The following is a 27,509-nucleotide window of genomic DNA, read 5'->3' on the forward strand; positions in this document are numbered from 1 at the left end:
GATGATAGGAGTGTCTTATTGGCATCTGGTGAGTTGAAGCCAAGAATGCTGCTAAGCATCGTGCAATATACTAGTAGAATTACCTGGCCCAGAACTTCATTGGCACTAAGGTGGAAAACCTCGGTGTGTATAAATAGATGGGGGAATGGGCATGTAAACATCAAGGTTGACATCAAGGTGAAGGATATATGGGAATTTTGTACTGCTTTTGCAACTTTCCTGTGAGTCTGACATTTCAAAAGTTTAAAAAGTGTTCAGTGGGTACAGTTGGAGTTTTGGTCTTAAAGCCCTCATCTGCAGCTTAGAGACAGAAAGTGACTTGTCCTTTGTTGGGGATGTAAGTTGAGCTTAGTCATTGTCCATGACTTCTGAGGCCACAGTCTTCAGGGCAAGAAGGGAAGTTGGCAGAGGTCTCAAGTTCCCACGTGGCCCATGACTGTTGCTTACTCCACTAAGGGAATGCACAACCCTCTTTTGGAAGCCATATTTATTTTTATTTTATTTTATTTTATTTTAAAGATTTTATCTATTCATTCATGAGACACACACACACACACACACACACACACACACACACAGAGAGAGCGGGAGAGAGAGAGAGAGAGAGGCAGAGACACAGGCAGAGGGAGAAGCAGGCTCCATTCAGGGAGCCTGACATGGGACTCGATCCCAGGATTCCAGGACCACTCCCTGGGCCAAAGGCAGGCACCAAACTGCTGAGCCACCCAGGGATTTCCCCCTGGAAGCCATATTTAGACAGAGAACTGATGTTTTACTTAAAGTTCTCTTAGGACCTGGAGTTGGAACCCATTGATGAAGAACTCACTCCTCCGCTGCATCTTGTCCCCAGGCTGCATTATACTGTATATATATCTCAGCAAAGAATTGTTTTTGAGTCTCTTTCATGAGATTGTACCCTGGTTCCTCCAGTAATATTGTGAAACTCTGCTTGGGTTTGGAGGCCTGCCTTCTACTATATGTATGTGTATACTAGTGACTAAGAAAAATTCAGGCTCTGGAGAATACCATGTGTTCTACCTCTTGCTAGCTGCATGAACCTAGTCACATTATGGAATCTACCTGTGCCTCAGTTTTCACAACTGTTAAATAGGGAGAAAAATAGCACCACTTAGTTGCATTTAAATGAATTAATACATGTAAGGTGGTGGAACAACAGCACATATTAAGATCTCAGTAAAAGTTAGTATTCGTCTATCCATCCATCCATCTATTCATTCATTCATTCATTCATTCATTCAATTGGATTAGAATTATTTCCCACAGACTTCTATAGGGTTCCCTATCCTCTATGTTAGAAAGATATAACTGGTATGTCCAAGCCATCCAGATACCTTCTACACCCTGACTTGGGTCCTTGCTGTTTTGTTGCTTGACTCCACTCAAATACTTATTGCAAATGTCTATATTCTGTGGCAGATACAGTGATAGGGACTTTTTAATCTTTTATATCTCCGTCCCTTTCTCATCCCATCCTGTTCTACCCTGTTCTATCTCTTCCACCCATTGGGTATTTCCAACAAAGTCATACCCTCCACAAAAGGCTTTTTATTATTTCATTTGCTTTTTATAAGAGCCCTGTGTGGGATAGAGGACATTATTCTCCTCATTTTACAGTGAAGGAAAATGATGTTGGGAAAGGTTAACCAATTTGACCGAGGCCACAGAATTAAGAAGTAGTATGTTCTTTCCTTTACTTTCCCAGTAAGGAGGTACTTTGAGTGGGGAGAACCCTACTGTACAACTAGGGGTAGACTGTGATCTAAAGAGTCAATGCCATTGTTGTTTCACTTCCGTGCAAATCACAGAAGCTGGAAGAGACCTGCACAGGTGAGCATTTAGCATTCGTCAGGCTCCTGGGTCCATGCTGGGTGCTGGAGACCTAAAAATTGTAAAATACTTAGCCATCTTAGTTTCGTGTCTCAGTTATTTTTTACTGTGTAACAAAATGCTCCAAAACTTAATGGCTTAAAACAATGACTTATTGTCTCTTGTGACTCTAGGTAGGTTGCCTGGGCTCACTAGACAGTTCTTCTGTTCCATGTATATTGTTTATACATGTGGCTGCCTTTTGCTGGGAGCTCAGCTTGGGGGTCCCAGGTGGCCTCACGTGTATGTCTGACAATTGATGCTGGCTGTTGGTTGGGAGCCTCTGTTTCCCTTCACAAGGCCTCTCATGCTGCAGGGCATCTCACCATAATATATCACCAGTATATATTCCACCAGCCTGGAATTCTTTACATTGTTGCTGGCTTCCAAGAGAGTAATAATGGAAGCTACATGGCCTCCTAAGGCCTACTAATAAAAGTCACAAAACATCACCTCTGCCACATTTTGAGGCCCAGAGCAAGTCAGGGCCAGCTTAAGAGATGGGAAGAGAGAGTCTAAGTTTGATATGAGGAATGGTCTAGGAACAAAGGAATGGGAAGGTTTGCTGTAGCTATATTGGAAAACAATCCACACAGTCATGTCCATCTAACTCTTTGCTGGAAGAACCAGGTTCTAGAGCTAGAAGGTCCCTTAACCATCATCAAATTCAACCCCTTAGTTTAACAGATACAGAAACTAAGGCCTGGGAAGTCAAACCACTTGGCCCAGGCCAGGACACTTAGTAGAGGAGCAAGGCTTACAATCTAAGCTTGTCAGGTTGGTGTCATCACCTGTGTATGCCAATGTCTGCTTTGCTTTTCCTCTAACAGAGGATGTCTCTGCTGGGTTCCTCTATGTCAAAGCTGTCCTGCTAAGTTTGGAGATCACAAAGGTACAAAAGAAGGAAAGGATTTGTTTTTCCCTCTTCTAAATCTCCCTGCCTCCCTATACCTGGACTGGATACCAGGGTCTTCAGTTAATGCTTTGGCCTCATTGACCAGCATTAACCAGCCATAACTTTCTTCATCATTGCCTCTTTTATACATCAGAACATGAAATGATGCTGGGTTTCACCACATGCATAAAAAGTGGCTGCTCAAGCCCCCACTAGATGTTATATTATGAAACAACACATTTATGTAATGTTTTAGAGTAGTCTATTATACTACAATGCATTTTTCTAAAATTCACAATTACTTCAATATGAAATGTGTTGCTTGTTTTGAAATGGAGCAGGTGAGCCACAAACTACTGATTTCCCTCAGTATAGCCACAAACCTGAAAATAATTAAGTGGTTCCATTTTCCCAGGTCATTATGATGCTATTGTGGATATTTTCAGCCTCTTGGATTCAGGACAGATATTTCTTTTGTAGTAAAGACAATATTTGTTGCCAAATACAGTTCTGGGATTCCCTCAGCTCTCAAGAGGGTACTTGACTCTTACTGAGGGTTAAGGTAAATAAGAAGTGCAGTTCTTAGATTTATGACCCCTAGAAGACCATACATTTCCAAAGAAAAGCTGGTAGAGATATTTCCTACAAAAAGAATATTTACTTGATTTTTGATGTATTGAATGGATTACAGATTGAATAAAACCCTTTCCGCATTCTAAGTAGCATTTGCTACTTTGTAAATTAAATAATATTTATTATAGAAAATTTAGAAAAGATGTAAGCACACAAAGGAGAAAATAAAGATCATCCATAATCTTACTTTATACCACCATCAACACTTTCAGAGTCTGTTCTTCCCATCAGAGAGATGGAGGAATAGATCTATAGATTGACAGAGATGGAGAGAGTGAGATATAGGCAAACATATTGAAATATTTTTCTTTTAAAAAATTGGATCATACAATACTAAGATAAAAAGTTTTTGCACAGTGAAAGAAACCATCAACAAAACAAAAAAGCAACCTGCCGAATGGGAGGAGATCTTTGCAAATGACATATCCAGTAAGGGATTAATAGCCAAAATATATAAAGAAAAAAAAACAAAATATATAAAGAAATTATACAACTCAACACCAAAAAAATAATAATCCAATTTTTAAAAAATGGGCAGAGGACCTGAATAGACAGTTTTTCAAAACAGATATACAAATGGCCAACATAAAAAGATGCTCAAAATCATGAATCACCAGAGAAATGCAAATCAAAACCACAATGAGATATTACTTTATACCTGTCAGAACAGCTATAAAATAAAAAACACAAGACATAACAAATATTGGTGAGGATATGGAGAAGAGAGTCCTCATGCACCACTGGTGGGAATGCAAATTGGTGCAACCACTGTGGAAAACAGTATGGAGTTTCCTCAAAAAAATAAAAATAGAACTACCATAAAATTCAGTAATTCCACTCCTGGCTATTTACCCAAAGAAAACAAAAACATGGAAAAGATATATATGCACCCTTATGTTTATTGCAACATTACTTACAATAGCCAAGATATTGAAGCAGCCCAAGTATCCATCGATAGATGAATAGATAAAGATGTGGTAATATATATAATAGAATATTACTCAGCCATCAAAAGGAATGAAATCTTGCCATTTGCAACAACATGGTTGGCTCTGGTGGATATCATGCTAAGTGAAAAAAAGACAAAGACAGAAAAAGACAAATACCACATGATTTCACTCATATGTATAATTTAAGAAAGAAAACAAATGAACAGATGAAAAAAGAGATTGAAAAAAAACTCTTAAATACAAAGAATACACTGGTAGTTGCCAGAAGGGAGGTGAATGGGAGGATGGGTGAAATAGGTGAAAGGGATTAAGAGTACACTTATCTTGATGAGCACTGAGTCATGTGTGGAACTGTTGGGCCACTATAGTGTACACTTGAGACAATGTAACACTGTATGTTAATTACACTTCAACTGCAAACAATTTTTTAATGGGATTGTACTGTCAAAAAATTTTGCAACCAGTTTTTTTGGTTTTATTTTGCCTAAATGTGGCAAGAACATTTTTCTATGTCTATAAATATTGTTCTGTCGTACACAGAAGTAAATCTCTCTTGTTTTGACAGGACAGCGATATCGAAGCACTGGTCAGGTGTTTGGAAAATGTCCTGGGTTGCACCTCTCTAGGTAAGTTGTTTCAAATTCCAAAATATAGTGGTATCTGCTGATGCTAACAGAATATCTGAGAAGAAAGCTTGGAAGGAATCTAACAGATATTTCAGTCCAGCCTCTTCACTTTATACAGGAGGAAACAGACCCACAGAAGTTGAAAGTCTGGCCCAGGGCCAGGCAACTCGAAGTTTATTACTGTAAGTGACCATTACTCTCCAAGGATGAAATAGTTGAAATTCAGTGGTCCGTTGTGACCAAACGGTGGCCTGGCAGTGCATAGTAATAGGCTTTTCAGGTTCCCCAGAAAAGGAAACTCCTACCTCACTCTTCCTGTAGAAAGATTGTATTCAGTCAAGCTGCAAAGACCATCACTCTGAAGGTCGGGCAGTCACTGGAAGCGATTTGGTCTGAAAAACAAAACTAAAATTTCTTTAGCATTGTCATTCTCGATACATGGAATTGCTGTGCTTCAAGGATAAGACCCTATGTCTTAGTTTTTCCTTCTTTCTCTTTAATCTGAAGAGCCCAACTGTGGAAACTTCTAGCAATCAATGATAGATTGTCACACCTGACATGGGTAGACAAGCAGAGACTATACCTACAGGTCCTGAGTGAAACAATCTGAGATTTTTTTTCTTTGAAATTTGATTGTGGAGGGGGGGTGCACCTGGGTGGCTCAATGGTTGAGCATCTGCCTTTGGCTCAGGTCATGATCTCGGGGCCTAGGATCAAGTCCTGAATTGGGCTTCCCACGGGGAGCCTGCTTCTCCCTCTGCCTATTTCTCTGCCCCTCTCTCTGTGTCTCTCCTGAATAAATAAATAAATAAATAAATAAATAAATAAATAAATAAATCTTAAAAAAAAAATTAGTGGGTTTTTAAAGTTTTTAATTTCATGACCAAAAGCAATCTCTTCAAAGGGAATGACAGGAATGAAGATCAAGTGTTGAGGTACGCAAACATTCACCACTATTTTATTAGGAGCTTTATGCATTTTGTACATTATTCCACATCTCTGTGTGCGGTGCCTCAGTCATAAACAAACATAGCTCCTGGATTTTTTCCTCCTGATCATCACCCTGTGATCTCTTCAGGTGTACATCAGTAACACTGGGTACATTTAACTCCCAGGTATTGATTTGAATACCAGGAGGGGGGCAGCCCAGGTGGCTCAGTGGTTTAGCGCCGCCTTCGGCCCAGGGTGTGATCCTGGAGACCAGAAATCGAGTCCCGCATCGGGCTCCCTGCATGGAGCCTGCTTCTCTCTCTGCTTGTGTCTCTGCCTCTCTTTCTCTGTGTGTGTGTCTTTCATGAATAAATAAATTCTTAAAAAAAAAAAAAAAAAAAAAAGACCAGGATGGCTTTCCTTTGGCCAAGTCACTTTTCTTCTCTGGACCTTGGATTAGATCAGTAAGTTTGAAACTGGGTTCCTTGGGGGCCTCCAGGAAAGGACAAGGCTCTGAGTAGCTGGGGAACAGAGTCCGCATCTGCACTGCTCATCTGTGTTTCTCCAGAGTCTGACACAGTGTCTGGTGCAGAGGAGGCCCTTAGCAGATATTTTACAGTATGTTTGAAAGAAATGAGATGCACACCCTGCTCCTTTACCAGCTTCAACCAAAAATAGTTTCACTCTTCTCTGTTTTAGAAATTAGCCTTATACATCAGGTTGTGTCCTGAAAAAGATAGGTCCCACTGCAAAAAAAAGAAATTAACACTGAATTGAATAGATGATATCTAGATTCCCTTTTAGACTGTATGCTTTTATAAAAATAAGCGATAGAATCACGGAATAAAAAAATGCATTTATCTCTGCCTGGAGCTCCCCTCAAGTGACAGAAAGGAAACAAAGCTGGTATCAACTTACAGGACAAAGGGAACGGGGGAAATGGGGGCAGCTGGGAGCTGTTCACTCATTTGGGAAGTTTGGAAGCAGACGGATGTGTGATGAGCAATTTAGAAAACGGACAAGATGAAAGCTACATGCCTAAGATGTGTGCAGGAGAAGAGAGCGGCTAAGGGGCAGGCTACAAGACTTTGAGATGATGGGGAGGTGCTTTTGAAATCCCTGTCTGGGAAAGTACTCACAGTGGGACCCTCATCACAGATGAGAATATTATTACTTTCAGAACCCTGGACTTCCATCATTACTAGACTCTATGAAGAAATCTCCTCGTGCAGTTTTATAAGTGTGAAACTGCTCAGGTAGCTAGTACCTGTTGTGCCCTAACTACATTTTGGGGGAGTTTCACAGATACAGTAATCACTGTGGTGTTAATATATGTCAGAATGTTAACAGGATTCAAGAGACAATTTAAACTAAAATGTATCAGAGTATAAGCCTGGTCATGTAGAAATGAAACCTTTGCGAATTGAGGCTTTACTCACATTCAGCATCAACCCATGCATTTTGGAAATGTCCAGTTGCCTCCTGAGCATGTTAATATGTTAAGTATTCATGAGAGACTCCAAACTCTGGGAAACGAACAAGGGGTAGTGGAAGGGGAGGTGGGCAGGGGGGTCGGGTGACTCGGTGACGGGCACTGAGGGGCGCACTTGACGGAATGAGCACTGGGTGTTATACTATATGTTGGCAAATAGAACTCCAAAAAAATATATACACAAAAAAATAAAGGAAAACCAGACCTGTCTTAAAAAAATGTTAAGTATTCTCCACAAATATGTTGAAGAGCTTCTCCCAACCCTCAACAAGAGAGGAAAAACAGAAGGTGGAAATGTCCTTTCTGGTTATTTAGACCGTGCAGATTTTAACTTTGCTGCCCTGAAAACGTTGTGTACAGTGGTTTGACCCCAACCCAACCCCAGATTTAGTCTTCTTTCTATTTAAAACAGAGGGAATGATATTTTCCCTGCCTGTGTCAATGGAGAGTAGAGAGAATGAATAAGTTAGCATTTGTGTAGCTTCAGGAGATCCTGAATTTGAAGGTACCCTTCTGAATTTCAAGTTCAGGATATGAGTTTCCTGTATACATGAAGGTCATTTTAAAACCTTTAGATCAGTAGTTCTCTCACTTGAACATGCATCAGAATCTCTTAGAGCACTTGTAAAAATGCAGGTCTGGTGCGTGGCCAACAATTTGTATTTCTAATAAGTTCCCAAGGAATGCTGATGTTCCAAGTCCAGACCACATTTTGGGAACCATAGCTTTAAAGTCCTTGAGCCCTGAAATTCTTACTGTGCACCCCACCCCAACTTATAGACCAAAGTATTGCTAAAGTATAAAATAAAAATTTTATTTCTTAATATTATAGAGAATTTGCCAATAAGCTAAACTGAAAATAGCTCCTTTATAAATTTTTTTTCCCCTTTTGTGATGCAGTCTGTGTGCTGGACTATTTGGCACTATATATAGTGTTAACTGAGCTTCCTTGGAAGCAATCTTGTATTTTTGCCTCATTCTCAGCATCTGCATCAGACATTTAGGGAGGTCTGGTGGATTCAAGGCACTGCATGAGTATTCTGATGTTGAGACCTATTTGAAATGGTCCCAGCTACCAGATCGGGTCCTGGACAAACCAGGGCACAGTTTTGTAATGATACCAGAAGGCACCCACTAGGTGCTTCTTTCACACATAGAGGACCTGTTGTCCCAAATGGAGGCACCTCATTTCTGAAGCCCTGAATCCCCCCTGAAATTTCCCGTGGACTATAAGACACAAGGCCAGTCATGAGCGGGATGTTGAGTGATCTCAGGTGGAATTAAGAAAGGGAAGGAGAGAAGAAATTAAAAAGAGAGCAGGAAAGACCAGAAATGAGGGCCTGGGGGAGACAGCCAAGAATGTCGGCCATTTCACCAAGGGCAGATACTTTAAAACCTGAAATTTCCATGGTTTAAATGTGTATCCTGTCTTTCTCCCCCTCCCTCATTCCTTTCTTCCCTTCAAATGTTTATAAAGCACTTAAAATAAGCCAGATATCACAGACGATGAGGAAAACAATGTCCCTGTCCTAATGAGCTCTCAACATAGAGAGGCTGATAATTACCAGGCACTGTGATGAGGACAACATATACTGTGAACAAGGAAGGTGGGAGACAAGGGTCCACTATGGGGTTGCAGCCTGAAGAAGACTTCACAGAGGGCAAGGTTTGTAATTTCTTGTGTCAGTGAGGATAGTACGAGATGTTCTTCTTCTTCTTCTTCTTTTTTTTTTAAGATGTACTTATTTATTTTAGGGCAAGAGGTAGAAAGAGACTGCAAATGGGGGGTGAGGCAGAGGGAGAGAGAGAATCCCAAGCAGACTCTGCACTGAGCACAGAACCCAACTCAGGGCTTAATCCCAGGACCCTGAGATCATGACTTGAGTTGAAATCAAGAGCCAGCCACTTAACCAACTGAGCCACTCAGGCACCCTAGGACAGTACAATATCTTATTCACTGTAGTATTCTCAGAGACTAACATATAGCCTGGCACACAGTATTTTTTCAATTATATTTGATGAATGAATAGAAAGATGAATAGAGTTGCCAAGTGGTTGGAGGGGGAACTATTATCTAGAAAGGATCAAACAACTTGAAAGCTCAGAGGTACTAAACAACTGGGTATATTCATGGAACTATCCAGAGGTTTGGTATTACTGGAAGAAGGTGTGAAGAAGGGATCCGTAAACCTGGCTATGTAGGGCCAAACCCATGGATAATCTTGTATGCCAGGTTAAGGAGCTTGAATTTTATTCTGTGGATTAGGCTACCACTGTTTTTTTTGTTGTTGTTGTTGTTGTTGTTTTGTTTTGTTTTTGTTTTTTTTTCTACCCCTGGTTTTTAAGCATGGTCAGAAAAGGTCACCTTTAACAAACCATAAGGAAATTGCTTTAAAAGGAGTGACTTGAGATGGGGAACTGGTCATGGGCTCTCATTATACAGACAATAGATGGTGTTACTATAGTAACTGTTTAGGCCCTTAACTACTCAGTAAGACCAGAAGATGACCTCTCATTTTCTTTTCTTCGAACTTAGAAAGGAAAATTCTGTCTCCATATTTCTTGGTAACCAGATTATGAATTAAGGCAACATATGAAATTTAACATTTTTAAACGTTTATGAAATTGGCTGTTTTTCTAGAGAAGGAAGTCATCAGCAGAATGATATAAGTCCTTGGTAAACTATACTTATAAAAAGACTTATTTTGTAGATCCAAACTGGTTGTTGTCACAGAAGCAATTAGAATACAGCAGATGCTTCAAAACCGCTCTGCCTGTTAAAAATCCCCATCGTGCGTTGAGTTGTCTGATCCATTCGGCTTTTTGAAAATTGTTACCCCTCAATCCTTCCACTGAATCTTGGTAATAACCATTTAATCTCTACTAAACAGTGTAACTGATAGAGACCATCAGGGCCTCTGAATCATTTAGAATCTTCTTTTGCTTAAGCTCTTCAAACTCTAAGCTGTTAATTGTAAGGTTGACTGGCAGCCATTTAACCTTGCACTATTGTGCTTTTCACCTTGAAAGAAATGAATTTCTCATGCTAATTAGAATGATTTCAACCTAGTGTTTTATCTTTCATTGCTGACACACTGAAATCATGACATTTGAGGAGAGGAGGGATTATTTTGGGTCATAAACCACTTGGATCATTTTGATGTGGATGCACAATGCACAGTATCTGTTTGCCATTATACCTTCTGTTTATGTACTAGGGAAATTTAATAGTTTCTGTAAGTTCTTTAAAACTTAAAAGGATGCAACAGATTCCAAATTAATGGCAATTTATAGAGAACCTACTTGTGTCTGCTACCATGCCAGACACATTCATTTGGCAGATGTGTGGTGATGGGATGGGGGTAGGGAAAGGGCTTTGTAATATAGATAAACCCCTAAAACTGTAGTATTATTCATTGTTAGTAGTGTACTCTTAGGGAAGAACATTCTGTATATTACTACTATCTAGGAAAAAAGTGCCAGTGATGTGTTTATTTAAGAGAGAAACTCCGCAATTGTGCACTCATTTATTACTCACACACTAGAATATCACCAAGTTAATATATTTTGGTTTGTAAATACCTTAGGCACTTCCTTGGTATAATCTGAAACTGGCCCCTATACACAGGCAGGCAAGGAGAGGCTGAAGAGAGAAATAGGCTGCTCCGATCGGTAAGGTGGTAAATTGAATAAGTAAGGAAACTACTAACATATGAGGCTTATCTTGGGTGGCTGTAAGATGATTAGATCTCTGCAGCCACCTGCCAAATCTTAGAAATTGATATAGAGGCCCTAGCCGGGTTTAGTATACTGGCCATCCAAATGGTCTCAATATCACAGCATTATCTCAAGGCTGTGTCCTTGGAGCAGCCTCTGGGAGCAGGAAACGCAAGTGGAATATACATTCCAATGACAGGGGAAGGGATGAGGAGCCTCTGATTGCTGGGGTCCAGCTCACTGGTCAACTGGCAGTCGGGCAACAGTGTACTTTGTAAAGGAATGGTTTAGGCCACAGTGATATCTTAGGCTTGCATCTTGCCATTAAAGACCTATGATTTCAGAGGAGAATGAAGCCAAGGGCCTAAATAACTATACAACAAAAGAGTAAGGATCCAGAAAATGGAGAGATAGCTTTTAGTTGGGGGAATAGGAGTCCTCAAGAAAGTTTCAAGGAGAAGGAACTGAGATCATTCCTGACAGACATAAGGATAGATTTGACCGTGAAGAGGTGAAGGCCCTGCAGGTGGAAGGCATAGGGTAAGAAGGAACATAGAAATAGGAACAGGTAGTAGCAGACAGGCTTTGCTCAGAAATGGTGAATGGTTGGTTCCCTTTGGTATTTGCCTGAGTCATCTCACTTGTTTATATAACATGAACTATCTATGTAGTTAATTTTTATTATTTTTCTTAAACAAATAAGGTTGCCTTTTCTTTATAAAGGTATTTACCAGGATCTTTGATATCTAATACCCTTTTCTGTAAAGGGAAATGTTCACTACTACCTGCACTTGATTTAATGTTCAATGTAGTAAGCTATATATAATTATAAATATAGTATGGATCCCTTTTCTATCTTGTTTTATAGATTCCAGCTTTCTAGTTGGTTTGTTTTAAAGAGACTCTTATATATGGACTCCTAAATTTTCTTCTAGGATTATTATTGTCTTATTTTCATAGTTTTTATGCCAGGGGAATTATTCTTCTCTGTTTAATTTAAATTCCCTTTTTGTCATATCACAACTCCTGGATATTGTCTGCTTCTGATTCGATTTTGCTCTACTGATCTTGCTGCTTAATCTTCTGTCAATACTAGAGTATTTTTAATTACACTGCTTTTATGGAATGTTTTAATGTCTGATAGGACAATTATCTTCCAATTTTCTTATTTTTTTCAAAATATTCTTATCCTCTGACATTTGTTCTCCCGTGTGGGTTTTAAGATCATTGATCCATTTCTAAAAAATACCTTTTTCCCCCTACTACTAAGTTCTAAAGCAACCATGCAGCAACAGTGATTTCAAACTGGTTTTAAGGTTTTAAATGCAGAGATAGTCTTCATATATTCATATATTCATTTCTTCTAACGCTTCACCAAAGTCAGTGCCTATATTGCATATATATGACTGCATAATAAAGTACTCAAACACTTATTAGCTGAAAACAACAATAATAGTTTACTATTTTCATGGTTTCTGTGGGTCATGAATTTAAAAGTGGCTGTTGCTCAGGGTCTCATGAGGTTATAGTCAGACATCATCAGGACCACAGTCATCTGAAGGATGACTCACTCATACAACAGCAAGTTGGTGGAGGGCCTCAGTCCCCTTCACTTGGGCCTCTTCCCATGGCAGCTTGGGATCCTCAAGGCCACTAATGCTGGACATTGGGCATTATTGCTAGACTGGCTACCATTGCCACCTTGGGAACCTGGCTATGGCTCCCACTCCTGCCCTAGGCCTGCCTGGATGGATTCCATGTGATCTCTGCCCCTTCTCATTACCAACTCTGATATACAGTCTGGGGAGGATGTGTCTCATTGGCAGAGGCTGATCATGTGTCTACACAATGTGCCTACAATAAAGGAGGCTAGGAAAGTAGTGAGTATCCAGTATTTTTAGCTTCTTTAGTGGGAGCCAGACTCTGTCTCACAAAGTAGAAGATTCTTCTAATAAAGGAAGAAGAAAGTGAGGCCAAACATAATAATAAATATCTACTGTAGTAATGAACTTTCTTGTTCTAAGAGATGTGGAGGGAGAGATGGCCCTTACAATGTTTTGTGGGAACATCTCTTTTGGCTTTCACAGAAGTAGATGATGATTCAAGAGAATCGTTTTTAAATTTATCTTCTGTGTTGCTGACTGTAGAGGGAGCCATTTGTTTCAGACAGCAATTGTCAGGGTCGACACTAATAAAAGGTGAGAACTTGTCCTGAATAGAGGGCCATGGCTGTGCCAGCTGGGGTGAACTCCATTGAATGAGTGCCTGCTTGCAGAACTAAGACACTTGATCCTGGCTCTGCTTAGCTGAGTGCTCAGCTGGGACCCCAGTTCCACACCATTCACCTGACAAGAGGTGGTAGAGACACAGACCCTCTGTCATCCATCTCAGCCCCAGAAGCAGCTCGGTAATGCTCTCAGGTATGTCTGATTGCATGTGGCACAGATGGCCATTGCTGTGCTTTCCTGGGTCAGGTGGCTGCTCCTGGGGCCAAGTAAAAGAACAAATTAACTTGGCCATTTGAACTTTAGAGACTACTTGTTCTGAAAGGGACAATATTGAGTGGTTCTTTCTGGCAGTAATTATATACTTTTTTAAAAAAAGATTTTATTTAGTTATTAGAGAGAGAGAGAGAGAGAGCATAGCCACATGAGCAGGGGGGAGGGACAGAGGGAGAGGGAGAAGCAGGCTCCCCACTGAGCAGGGAACCTGACATAAGGCTCCATCCCAGGACCTGAGCTGAAGGCAGATACTTAACTGACTGAGCCACCCGGGCACCAATTAATTTTTGAGGCCACTTCTGTCTGGGTCAGTAAAGGTGTGTAAAGGCAGAGGGAGTTTCATTTCTAGTTTTCTAATTCATTTAGAACTACTATCAGGCTATTTGTGTGAAAAGTTGAAAATGTGAGTAAGGCTGCATTTAACTACGAATCAATTACTGTGAGCATTTCCTGGCACAAAACTGTGGTAGGATACAAAAAGGAATATGATTCACAGTTCATATTTTCAAGGAATTTCCAGGTAATTAGGGGGTATGAATATCTCTAGACCAAATGACTAGAATTGCAGGCAGGAAGTAATGAACAGCAATGAAGATGAATCTCCAGCTCGCTGGGCCCCACCTTGGAGATGCTGCTTCAGAACCTTTGAGGTAGGTCTTGAGAATCTGCATTTTAGACAACTTCCCAGGTGATCCGGATGCTGCTGGTCCAGGGACTGTACTTTGAGACCCATTGGGCTAGGAAATCAGGGAAGAGAGTGCTCTCACTTCCAGCTGTGGCTTTTTAAAGAAAATGATGATTTTTGACAAATTTTGATAAATTGAATCAAGTTTTTAATAAAGGTGCCACATTCAATTTTAACATATTTATAACCCTACTAAAGAGTGGTATTTACGACCCCAAAAAAGACTTTCTTTCAACGTTTAGGTTACACTAACCTGAAAGAACAAAACATTTTCGACCCAGTAAGTCTTTGCCTAGAAACTTATCTTAAAGAGATAGAGTTGGGTGTAAGGATAAATATACAAAGGTTTTCATGGCAGTGTTGCTTACAATAGTGAAAAATTAAAATCAAGATAAATGCCTAGAAATGGGGACTAGTATATCTTCTAGAACAAAGAAGTTCTTTACAGTTTATTAAAATGTTGATGTAGTTACATATTCACTGGCATGAAGGGTGTTATAAAGTAATAAAGTGTACAAAGCTGTAGTTGATACACACACATACATATGCATGTGTGTATGTGTGTGTGTGTGTGTGTGTGTGTGTGTGTATTTGGAAACACTACAGTGTTAGTAATGGTTCTCTTATTCTCTTAAGCAGCTTTTCCCTTCTGTGTTTTCTAATTTCTCTGCAATAAACACGGACGACTTATGTGATTCTTTTCTACTAAAAGAAGGGGGAAGCACTGATGCATTTACCTTAAGTATTTTAGTGAATCAGCCCAACCTGCCATCACAAAAAAGCAGATTTTATTTCTAAAGCTAGGATTCTCTATATTGGCAACTTAGCATAATAAAACTCCCCAAATACTGGCTTCTGGCTCCATGGGGTAAGCACAACTGAAGAAGTTGGAATCTGGCTTCCACAAATCTCTTCTCAACCTGTATCCGCCTTTAACTGGTTATTTTAAAAACCCAGACACTATTTTTTTCCTTCCTTTTTTTCTTCTCTTTCCTCTCTTTTTTTCTTTCTTTCTTTTTTGTACTGATAGGTTCTATTCTTAGAGGCCTCTTCTGGTATATTCAAAAGGAAATGAACATTTGCAAACCCCTGAACTCCTGTTGTTTTTAATCTTCCATATCGTTCAGCTGAATATTTGTTGTGTGAAACAACCATGTAGTAAAAATAGAAAGTTTATTTCCCATCTTCTGGTATTTATTATCTCCCCTATGAGTAGCAGGTTTTCTTTCCCAAGCTGACCCACTTTTTCCCAACTAATTTAATTTTGGTGGAGACAGTGGGGTGCTATTGGGAAGTTGTCCTGTGCAAGGCACTATGGTGGGTGCTGTGGGGTCAAGGGAGGCAGCGGAAATTCATCTTGGGTCTCTCTACCAACAACAGAACACCTTTCTATGTATCACTGCATTTGAGCCTTACTGAAGCTTTGTGCATGGGTTTTTTGCCCAGATGAGAAAGGTGAGTCACAGAAGTTTTGTAACGTAGCAAACATCACAGAGGCAGGACTCTATGGCAGCTCACAGTGCTCATCTAAGTGCCCCAGCTTCCTTAGGACTGCGAGCCTCTGGAGGTTGTTCTATCCTGGGCCATCTTCTCTCCTCCTGACTACTTTCTTCACCAGCCTCCTCAGGGCACTTGGCTTGGGCACAGCTGCTGCTGCATGGTTGGCAACAACTTCTCTAGGTGGTGGCTTCCATCCTGTGCCTGTGGAATAGTACTCTGAAAGAATTGCTCAAGGGGAGGGCTAAAGGGTTACATCGGTATTTTTATTATCACTCTTGTTTAATGCTCAACTTGTTCATGTCACTAAGACAATCACCTCATACCCCCACTTCTCCCCAAACCCAGTACCCATGTGTCATGGTGAGAGTTCTTCAGGAAGCAGCCTCTGACATGAAGTCGGGTGGGCAGGATGCTTATTTGGGAGTGCCCTCAGGAGAGTCCTGAGGACAGGAGGGGAAGGAAGTAGGGTGAGGCAGAGGGAGGACAGTGCAGTGATGCTGTCCTGACAATCCTGGCCCAAACTCATGGGGAGTTCTGGACTTAACAGAATTGTCTGCATGAGCCAAAATGGCCAAACTTTCTACCTCTACCATGGTCAGTCATTAAATGTGGGCCACATGGGAAGGGTATGCTCTTGGGCAAGGCAGCCTTCTATGGCTGAGGCAGGTCCAGAAGGGGCCACAGCTGGAGGCTGGCTGTGTACAGTGCTCCGGGCAGCTGGGGAATAGCTCCTTTCTTGAAATCGTTGATGGTGTTAGGTAACATAGTGAAGACAGAGCAGCCTGCTTCGCAGATTCTTAGGCAATTTAATCGACATCCTGAGACCCACTGTCATCACAAGAGAAGCTCAAGGAAAAATGTTCACAAAGATGGGGGTCAGATAAGCCTCTGAGCAGAGTAGGATGGCCTTCACACGCCCTACTCATTCGTGGCCCTTCATAATAAGCCCTGAACCATCATCTGGAGAGGTAGAGAGATGAGATGACAGATGTAATGTTTTCCCCAAATTTCAACCTTTGGAGGAGGGGTTTTGTTTGATAATTTCCTGATTTCTCAAAATCAGCTCTTGAAAGTCCTTATCTGGATGTGTCACTTCTGTGAGGTATTAGAAAGATCACACATTTGGCAGTCAGGAAGCCATGGTTCTAGTCCTGACTCAGCCTCTTTTCTTATAGCTCTGTGACCTCAAGCAAGCCTCACAACCTCTCTTGGCCTCAGTTTCCCCATCCGTAAGATGAGATAATTTTGGCATGAAGAGGTCTATAGTCACTTCCAACCCAGAGTCATGAAGTTTCTCTATCATCGAGGCCAGGAGTTGATAAACTACAGCTCACAGGCAAAATCTGGCCCAATACCTGTTTTTATAAATAAGGTTTCACTAGAACACAGCCATGCCTATTTATTTACCTCTTGCTTATGGCTGTTTTCATGCTACAACAGCAGAGTTGAGTTGTTGCAACAGAGATGTTTGGCCTGCAAGTCTAAAATATTTACCACTTGACTTTTGACAGAAGAAGTTTGTCAGCCCATTGGCAAATCTTCCATCAGATGCCATTCTAAAGAGCAGGAACAATATGGTTCATGAGGACATGCTTTTGCAATAACTTGGGCCAAGAAGGGTAACTGTGTTTCTGGAGTATTCCTGAGGCACTTGCGGACAGGTGAGAGTAAAAGAGTAGGAGAGAAACATTCTGTATGTACTATGCACCAAGGGCAGTGTCTGCAAGGATTCCTGAGTAAGCAATGTCCCAGGTGCTTAAGGGGGATCTTGTTTGCCAAAATACCCAGCCCTGCAGTCCCTGCATCAGCACTTTATTACCCACGTGGCAGGATATTTAGCAGGGAGGGCAAAAGCAGGTTTTTGTTTTACCATCAAGGTCATTTGTCTAGGCACTGAGCTGGGAGGAGTAAATAAGTAAAGTAAACATGTAAAGGGAAATTTTGGAGGAAATGAGAAAAGAATCTCTCTCTGCTGGTGAAATGTCATCAAGCTGTCACTCCTTTCAGGGAAAATAGCTCTGCTGGTAAGAGACCATAGAAGTAGGAGGAATCCCAGCAATATTAACTATTACGAACTGTGCTCTGCACTCTCACGAAACACAGCTTCTAGTTGCTTACTTACTCTCTCATCATATCTTCTTGTGTTCATCTCACTGTCAAAACATTCCCAGGGGGTAGAATCAAGTGTTATAATCCTCATCATCCTGTATTTCAGGTGGGGAATGACTTCAGGATGATTGTGCCTGATGTCTTATGGTGCCTGGAGAATTTATTGTTGGTCCCAACCATTTGCCTCTTAATATTTGATCCTTTTGGTTGCTTTGCGTTGTTGTTGTTGTTAGTATTGGTATTGCCTTCCCGAGGAAATACCACCTCACAAGAGGTCCAGGGAGATGTCTTATACTAGATCATAGAAGGCTCTGATTGAGAGAAGGCCCTCAGTCTAGTGAAACCACTTAAATATAAAGTGAGCAAACTGAGGCTCAGGAAAGTGGCCTGAGGGCCATGTAACTGATGAGAATAGAACTAGAACAATAACTGTGGTCCTCTAACTTGACGGCTAGTACATTTTTCCACAGACCCTCAATACCCCTCTTTGTAGCATAGTGTCTTATGTATATGTACAAAGTGGCACCCTGGTGATTATCTAGACAGATATCCTGTCTTCCCCAATGGATTGCAAGCTATTTCTGGGTTAAGGATCATGGCTACTATTTAAATTACCTTTAACTCCTACCTTTGAGCATCTAAAATATAATCCGTCCCTTAAGGAACTATAAGAAAATGAGCAAATTAAACCCAAAGCAAGCAGAAGGGAGGAAATAATAAAGACTAGAGTGGAAATAAATGAAAGTAAGACTAGAAGACCCATAGAGAACACCAACAAGATCAAAAATTCCTTAAAAGATGAACAATTAATAAATCTTTAGCCAATAATGTCCAAGAAAATAAGAAAGAAGACACAAATTCATGAATCAGAAATGAAAAGGGAGACATTACTACTACTCTTAAGGAAATGAAATAGATTATAAGGGGCACAGTATGAACAACAAACTGCGAACAAATTAGGTAACTTACAGGAAATGGACAAATTTCTAGAAAAACACATTACCAAAGCTGAATGAAGAGCAAGAACTCTGAATAGGCCTTTAACAAGTAGATCAAAGTAGTAAACTAAAAACTTCCAGTAGAGAAAAGCCCAGGCCTAGAAGGCTTCACTGGTGAATTATGCCAAATATTCAAAGAAGTATTAATTCCAATTCTTCACAAACTCTTCCAAAAAATGGAATATGAGAGGACACTTACCAACTTATTTTTTGAGGCCATTCTTTGATACCAAAACCAGACTATATCACAAGATGTCACACAAATAAAAAGGATGAGCCGATATCCATCATGAATATATGTGCAAGAATCATCAACAAAATACTACTTAAATGAACCCAGCAACATTTAAAAAAGTGATTATACTTGAGGATCAAGTGGGATTTACCCAAAGAATGTGAGGTCATTTAACATCAGAAAATCAATTAAAGAAATACAATATATTAAGAGAATAAAGGACGAAAGTGATATGATCATCTCAATAGATGCAGAAAATGCATTTGACAAAATCCAACATCCTTTCCTGACCCCCCCAAAAAAAAACAAACAAACAAAAAAAAACCCAAACACTCAACAAAGAATAGAAAGGAACTTCCTAAACCTGATAAAGGAAATCTCTGAACACACTTACAGCTAATTCATACTTAATGATGTAAGAACGAATGTTTTCCCCCCGAAGATCAGGAACATGACAAAGACTTCATTCTCTTCCATTTAGCACTCTGCTAGAGGTTCTAGCCAGGAAAATTAGTCAAGGGGAAGAAATAAAAGGCATCCAGATTGGAAAAGAAGATATAAAACTATCTCTATTTGCAGATAACATCCTCTTGTACATAGAAAATCCACTAAAAACTATTAGCACTAATAAGTGAAGCAAGATTGCAGGATACAAGATCAATACACTAAAACCAGTTATATTTCTATACACTAGCAATGAACATTTCAAAGATGAAATTAAGAAAACAATTCCACCTATGATAGCATCAAGAATAAAACACTTAGATGTAGGACACCACCGTGACCAAAACGGCCAGGAGACTCACTGCCTTCCTCAAGGATGCCTGGGCCAAGGAGCTGGTGCTGGTTGTGTCCTTCACCGTCAGAGGCCTCACTATAATTCTGCCCACCCTCAGCCCCTTCACCAAATACACCACCATGACCAGCCAGGTCAAGCCCTACAACTATCCAGTACCCCTCCGAGATTATGGGAATGTAGCCAATGTGCCCAGCCACTACCAGGACCCCCATGGCCCAAGCTTGGAGTAGCTGAAGAAGTTGTGAGCACCTCCAGTGACCTAGAGGCCCCCTGCCCTGTGGCCAATAAAATGTGAAAAATCGACCCTCCCCCCCCAAAAAAAAAGAATAAAATACTGAGGTAGAAATTTAATATGATACATGTCTTATGCTGAGATGAACTTTGGAGGTACAAAGATGAACAGAGTATAAAATATTTACAAATTACATATCAGATAGAAGTTTAATATCTATATTACACTTTACAACTTAACATGGAAATACAAACAACTCAATTTAAAAATGGGCCAAGGACTTAAGTAGATATTTTTTTCAAAGAAGATATATAAATGACCAATAACCACATGAAAAGTCTTTAGGGAAATGCAAATTAAAGCCACCACGAGATACCACTTCTCATCCACTAGGATGGCTATAATTTAAAAACCAGAAAATAACAGTGTTGGTAAAGATGTGGAGAGCCCTCACACACTAATAGTGGGAAGGTAAATGGTGTAGCTGCAGTGGAAAATGATTTGGTGGCTCCTCAATCAGCTATATATGGAATTACCATATGACCCAGCAATTCTACTCCTAGATATATACTCAAAAAGACAGAAAATGGGTACTCAGATACTTGTATGCCAATGTTTATTGCGGCAGTACTCGTAAAACTCAAAAGATGGAAACGACTCCAGTGTCCATCAACAGATAAATGGATAAACATGATGTGATATATACATACAATGAATATTATTTACCCGCAGAAAGGAAGTGTTGATACATGCCACACATTGCTGAACCTTGAAAATCAGTGAAATAAGCCAGAAACAAAAGGTCACGTAAGCTGTGGTTTCATTTATATAAGATACCTAGAAAGGTAAAATTCACAGACACAGAAAGTGATTACAGGTTTATAGGGACTTAGGGGAGAAGTGGGGGAATTATTGTTTAATGATCATAGGGTTTCTGTTTGGAGTGATGCAGAAGTTTTGGGAATATGTAGCGGGGATAGTTGCACATGGTGCATGTACTTAATGCCATTGAATTGTACACTTAAAAATGGATTAAGAAGTAAAAAAATAAGGTGAACAGGACAAATCTCTGCAATCAGGAAGCTTACTAACTAGTTGGGAAAGTGCTAGGGGAATAGAGGAATAGATTTATCCCTGTGATTCCGACTGTTAGAAAGCACAACTGGCAGATAGCACCTCGGCCAACACCTAGCACAGTGGCTGCCGTAGAGTGGATATGCATTCTGGGAACTTTCAAGTAGGGTAGCCAGCATCTAGGACCGTGGAATAAGACAAGGCCTGGATTCAAGTGCAGCTACATACTGTGTCAGTTGTATGAACATGGGTAAGTTACTGTCTCAAAGCTCAACTCCTAGTTCACATGACATGATACAGGTAAGATGCTTAGCACCGGGCACCTGGCACTTGTCTACTAAAAAAAGGGTTAGCCTTTATTGTTGCTGTTGTTGTTGTTAATGATGAATTGGGATGAATTTGTATAGGAATAAAGTTTTTAAAAGACTATAAGCCTAAGTACTGAAATATAAGTCCCACATCTGAGATAAGAAGGTACAGGAACCTAGGGCAGAAAGCTGGGGTGAGCCGTGGAAGGATGGGATCAAGGAAAGGAGGATGGCAGAGAGCTGACCATGACAGGGCCCAGAGGAGAGGGGAAGAGAATGTGAGAGAGATAGACCCCAGGCTCCATGACAGGAGGAAAGAGTGTGGCTGGTTCAAAAGGAGACTCAACAGAACTGCCAAGTGGCATCTGTCTGCAGTTGTGTTTCCCTAGTGCCACAGGTCCTCTTTGTCCCAGGGAAGGCCATGTTGGGGATGCAGGAAAGGAAGCAAGAGCTCAGATTGTTCCATGTTACATTTCCTGTCACCACCTTCTTTTCAAAATGTCTGGATGCTGTGTTTTGATGCTGACCTGTGGTTTGAGCTGTGAGCACAGTGGTATTCTCCAAGGGCATGACCATAGTCACTCTCCCTTTATTCTAATGGGATCACAGTCCCCTTCTAAGGAACACACAGCCCACACAGTGAGTGGGTAGGAGAAAGCAGGACATGGTTGCCATTGGATCCCCTGCTCTAGGGCCAAAGTCAGAGCCACTTAACACATGCCACAGGGCTTTTCACAGAGATGCACCCAAGTCAGGTATCTTCAGAACTCACCACTAATGCAATAGACTAGTCAGAGGGCTTTTTGTTTTTTGAAAAATCTACCTTGGCTATCCCTTGCATGTACACATACCCACTTTTTAAAAATCACCATAGGTATAAGCTGTGTTTGATGACTGGTTGGTACACGTTCTTCTGTCTTAGAAACTGAAAGGAGAAGAGTGCTGTCTAAGCAATGCTTCATGTAAGATCCACTGTTCTTTATTTTTTTTTTTTTATTTATTTATGATAGTCACAGAGAGAGAGAGAGGCAGAGACACAGGCAGAGGGAGAAGCAGGCTCCATGCACCGGGAGCCTGACATGGGATTCGATCCCGGGTCTCCAGGATTGTGCCCTGGGCCAAAGGCAGGCGCCAAACCGCTGCGCCACCCAGGGATCCCAGATCCACTGTTCTTTAGAAAAAAGATGGAAGTGAAGCAAAAGTGAGGGGCAGACTTACTCATGGGAAGGTACCACTTCCAACTCCTGCCTGAAAGCTCCTTGGGAAGGGAGATGGTATATAGTTCTCCTGGGAAATTTGTGAATCCATAAATGCACCTAACATTATGTGTCTTACACATACATACTACTTCCAAGTCTATGGATATTTTGTTGAAATTAATAAAGAGAATATTAATTTGAGAAAATCAACATGGGGAGTAAGGATTCATCTATTTTTTACATCTGAAAAAGCAGAGATCTAGAACCAGAGCTTCATGGGCCTGCAACCAGAGCAGTTGCATGGTGTCCCAGGCTCAGAAGGAGGCCTTGAACCTGGAGTTCAATAAAATTCTTAATAATTTTATTTTTGAATTTGTGTTTTATGAGTGAAGTCTGATGGGACAATGGGACTTATGCTAAGGACTTGATACCTCACTTATACGCAGCCTCCAGCCACTTCCCTGAGAAGGGTTCCCTACCATCCTTTCCCTAACTACCCGGCTCCTACCACCCTCCATTCCCTATGAGGCCCTATGCACAGTAGGGGAGGATCAGGGTTGGGTGGGGCCCTTGAGCCCCTGCAAAGGTCTTCAGCCTCCTTGAGAGTATCCCAGTTCCTGAGGGAGAATATTAAGTGCCCAATAAAAAAACACCATGACAGTCCAGAGAAACAGAAGAAAGCAATTTTTCTCTTGTGTTTGAACAGGGGGCCTTGCACTGTCATTCAGATCTGGGCCTCACAAATTATGTTGCTGGCCAGTCTAGAGCCTTATCAAAATGTGGCCCCAGGACCAACAGCATTGATATCAGTTGGAAGCTTCTTAGAAATGCAGAATCCAGGTCCTACCCACACATACCAAGATAGAATTTACATTTTAACAGGAGCTCTGGGCGATTCATATTAAAGTTTGAGAAGCAGCGGTCTAGAACACACTCTGGGATTCAGTGACTCTGGGATTCATTGAATAAGGTGAAGTCTGTGCTTCTAGCCCAGTCATTTTCATCATGATTGCTAAATGTGTTGTCCTTTTCTTTGACATAAAGCAACTGCTATTCATGGTGAAAGGTGGGATGGAGAGGAAAAAGCCTGGCCAAGAAGAAAAACTAAAAAAGGAATTGCTCTGAGCACCAAGCTTTGCCAGCCCCGGTGCTTGAAATGTTATTTGCCTTGCTCTCTACTTTTGGGTTCACGGCTTAGCATCTTTCCCATCAACGCTGAGAGCCCTACTGAGGGGAAGAGTGGCCACGTTAAAATAACCTGCAACTCTCCTGGAAATTTCTTTGACCTTTATTTGCATGAGTCTTCAGGACTTGCCAGCTCTCTGGAAGAGAAGGGAAAGCAGCACCTTCTTTTCAGTCTTGGCAGAACTGGTTTTTGAGCTTGCGTTTTACTTGGCATGGTGTGGTTATTGTTTTAGTAACTTCAGGATCTAGGAAAGATGATTATAAAAAGCAACCGACAAGAACATGAAATGAACCCCCCCCCCATGCCATCTCTCCTCCTCACAGAAGCCTTCCTTGGGGAGAAGCAGCTGTCTGGCCAGAGCTGGTGGGAGGGAAAAGCTGAAATAAAGCTTCCGTCTGATGCCAGGGAAGGCTGAGGCAGGTCTGGCCTCAGGATATGGAAGGGGGGGGGGGGTTAATCTCCAGGAGAGAGCAAAAGGAGAGCAATCAGTCACTGGCACTTGTGTCTTAACGTGGGGGCGTAACTGGTGATGTACCAGGAAGAGCAGGTTGTTAATTTAACTATTTGTGAATGTGCCCTTTATAGAATTCGTACCTGTTGATCTGATAAATCTGCATCCAGGGATAGAGGCTGAGAGGAGATCTGACGAAGAGTTAAATGTTCATCTCGGTGCTGTCCATAAGAGCAAACAGTTCAAAACATGTCCTCCAAGGGGGGTGTGTACAAAAGAAGGGTGTATCTGAGGAATGTTAGAATTTGCATTTAATTTTTTAAACTTAAAAATATCAGAAGAAAGCTGAACTAATATGTGAGATGAGAATTGGCTCTCAGTCCCTTATCTGATCCCTAAATCAGACAGTCACATATTATAAGAGATCAGGTGGGACGAGTGGGAGTATCACAGCCCAAGTCCCTTCTGGGGCAACTACGTGGGCATAATTTATAAATGAATATCAGGATGTTCAATGTCTTCTCCTGATGGAGTGTGAGGCATGAAGTCAGGGATGTAAGGAATATACGAGGAATATTCTATCCCAGTCAGGAATGACCATGCAAATCCAACTCTGGTTGACCCCAGCCCTCGCTCAGGGGCCCACCTTAGCTTCTTAGTGGGAAGTAGTGTGGTTTCAGCTGATGGACTATTTCTTTCCCTTCAGTTCCAACATGCCTTGTAAGAGCCTCCGGGGCATATCGGGAGGACCTGTAGCTTCCTCAGCAGATTTCCTAACACTGCAGCTCAACGCTTTACCTCCTGAACCCAGTTTTGGTTTTCTGCTCTATTCTGCTGAAGTTCATGGCTGCAGATGACTGCCCACCAGCTCCGGTCAGCATCTTGCTTTCCACTGCAAAAAAAGCAATGTTCAGGTGTGGGATTAAGATAAAGGGAAAACTAAGCTTATTAGAAAAACTGTCTCAGTCATCGAAGCAAATACCACACCTGCTGAGAGAGACTGCCGGAGGCTGCTCAGGAACGTTTGCTTTGGCCATAGATGCGTTTCCCTTTTCCCTCGAGCTTTCTAGTATAAAGCCCATCTTCTAAATAATGGTGTTCTGTTTAAAAAATCCTTTTGGAGAGAGGCTTAGTCCTGGAATTCCTTGTGCATATTAAAACTATAAATAATCTTGTCATTAGGAATAAATCTCCTTAATGTGCATGTCATAATTGAATTCATCTCTAATTAATGTAGCATTACCTAGTGGCAAAGGTGGATTAACTTCTGTTTTCTGGTTGCCCTTGAATGTTTCCTCCAAGTTGCTGGAGGGCTGATGAAGTCAGTAAGGCCTGTGCATTGATTTTTCAGACACAAGGACCATGACCAGCACAGCTCCAGACATGTCCCCAGGACCAGCAACATTCAACAGCACAGTGGCCAGGACCAAGATGAAACACATGAAGGAGTAAGTGGCATGCTTGACCCCTAGGAGAGTGGAGTGTTAGAACATATGGACAAAGAGTCCTATCCTATCATGTAGCACTGCTCCGCTTGGTCTCCACAAAAATAACAGCGATGCTTTTCTAGAAGCAAGGTGAATGGAATGTGTAAACACTCAGTTGGAAAGGCCTGAATCTGCCTCAGAAACTGCTGCTAAGGTCTGAATGTGTATCTACCCCCTGCCACCGGCCTCCCCCAAATTCAGACGTTGAAACCCTAACCTCCAAAGGAGAGGGTATTAGTAGGTGGGGCTTTTGGGAAGTGCTTAAATCATTAGGCCTTGTGAATGGGATTAGGGCCTTATGACAGAGGTTCCAGAGAGCTCCCTAGCTCCTTCTGCCATGTGGAGACACAAGGAGAAGGCGCTGGCTCTGAATCAGGAAGACGGGGTCCTCTCCAGAAGGCAACCATGCTGTTGCTTTGATCTTGGACTTCCCAGCCTCCGGAGCTGTGAGCAGTACATTTCTGTTGTTGATAAGCTACCCAGTCTATGGTATTTTATAGCAGCCCTAGAGAATAAAGGCAGCACCTGTTACAGACTTCTTGGCAAAGAAGAAGCACCCAGGTTCCTAGTCTAAATTTTCCTGTACCGTTCATGTCTCTAGATTGAGGTTGGCAAATTCTCTCTGTGGGGGGCTAGATAGTAAATAGTTTCGGCTCTGTAGGCCATACAGTTTCTGTCACAATTACTCAGCCTTGCTGTTGGAACAAAAGCAGCCTTAGGGGCACCTCAGTGGCTCAGTTAAGTGTCTGCCTTGGGCTGCGGTCATGATCTCAGGGTCCTGGGATTGAGCCCACAGGCTCCCTGCTCAGTGGGGAGTCTCCCTCTCCCTCTGCCCCTGCCCTTGCTTGGGAGCACACATGCTCTCTCTCAAACAGATAAATAAAATCTTTTTAAAAAAGCAGCCTTAGGTAATATATAAATAAGTAAGCATGGCTGTGCTTCAATAAGACGTTATTTCAAACTGAGATTTGAATTTTGTATAGTTTTCAGGTATCACAAAATATTGTTATTTTGATTTTTTCAACCGCTTAAAAATGCAAAAATAATTCTTAGCTCACAAGATGTACAAAAACAGGTGGCAGGCCACAGATTTGGCCCGTGGGCTCTAAAGTTTGAAGACCCCACCTACAGATGTTCCAACTCAGAAACTTCTTTCTAAAATCGACTTCCTATATTGATGGTTAATGAATAGTTAGGAAAGTTTGGCAAAATGAATAGTTAGGAAAGTTTGGCAAAAATTATATTTCAATCGATTCACATTTATATTGCAACACTACACGTCATCATACAGCTTAATGTTTGAAAACAAAGGAGAAAAAAGTGCTGGAAATTATTTCTAAACCAAAGGCTGGTAATGTATTTAGATACTTATTGTTTCAAGTCCTGCTTAGGTCTGAGTGGCCACATAGTAACAAAGTTACCATGGCAACAAAGTGATGCCCAGGAACTGGAAGGAAGAGGGAGTTGGACTAAACTTTCCTGCCTCTGCCTGCTTCCACTTCTCTTTGCTAGGAGACTGTGGAGAAGCCTTTGCTAATCTCCCAGTTCTGATAATCTTCAAAAAAAAGCTACTCAACTATTTTGCTCTTAAAATTTAATAATGTGGTATTGTCAG

General features: G+C 41.2%; 1 protein-coding gene and 1 pseudogene across 11 annotated transcripts in view; both read left to right on the forward strand.

Moving 5' to 3' along the window:
* NEK11 (NIMA related kinase 11) overlaps window positions 1-27,509 on the forward strand; it is a 237,473-nt gene that overhangs the window by 167,229 nt on the left and 42,735 nt on the right. For 9 of the 11 annotated variants that reach the window (XM_041734124.1, XM_041734125.1, XM_041734128.1 and 6 more), the window contains 2 exons: window positions 4,931-4,991; window positions 25,759-25,855. In XM_041734124.1, coding sequence (XP_041590058.1) covers window positions 4,931-4,991; window positions 25,759-25,855 — 158 coding nt within the window. The remainder of the gene's footprint in view (window positions 1-4,930; window positions 4,992-25,758; window positions 25,856-27,509) is intronic. The other 2 variants (XM_041734130.1, XM_041734131.1) reach the window with 1 other exon arrangement.
* LOC121479021 lies at window positions 9,041-20,202 on the forward strand (annotated as a pseudogene).

This window comes from Vulpes lagopus, chromosome 19 (assembly GCF_018345385.1).
Source record: "Vulpes lagopus strain Blue_001 chromosome 19, ASM1834538v1, whole genome shotgun sequence".
Lineage (NCBI taxonomy): Eukaryota > Metazoa > Chordata > Mammalia > Carnivora > Canidae > Vulpes > Vulpes lagopus.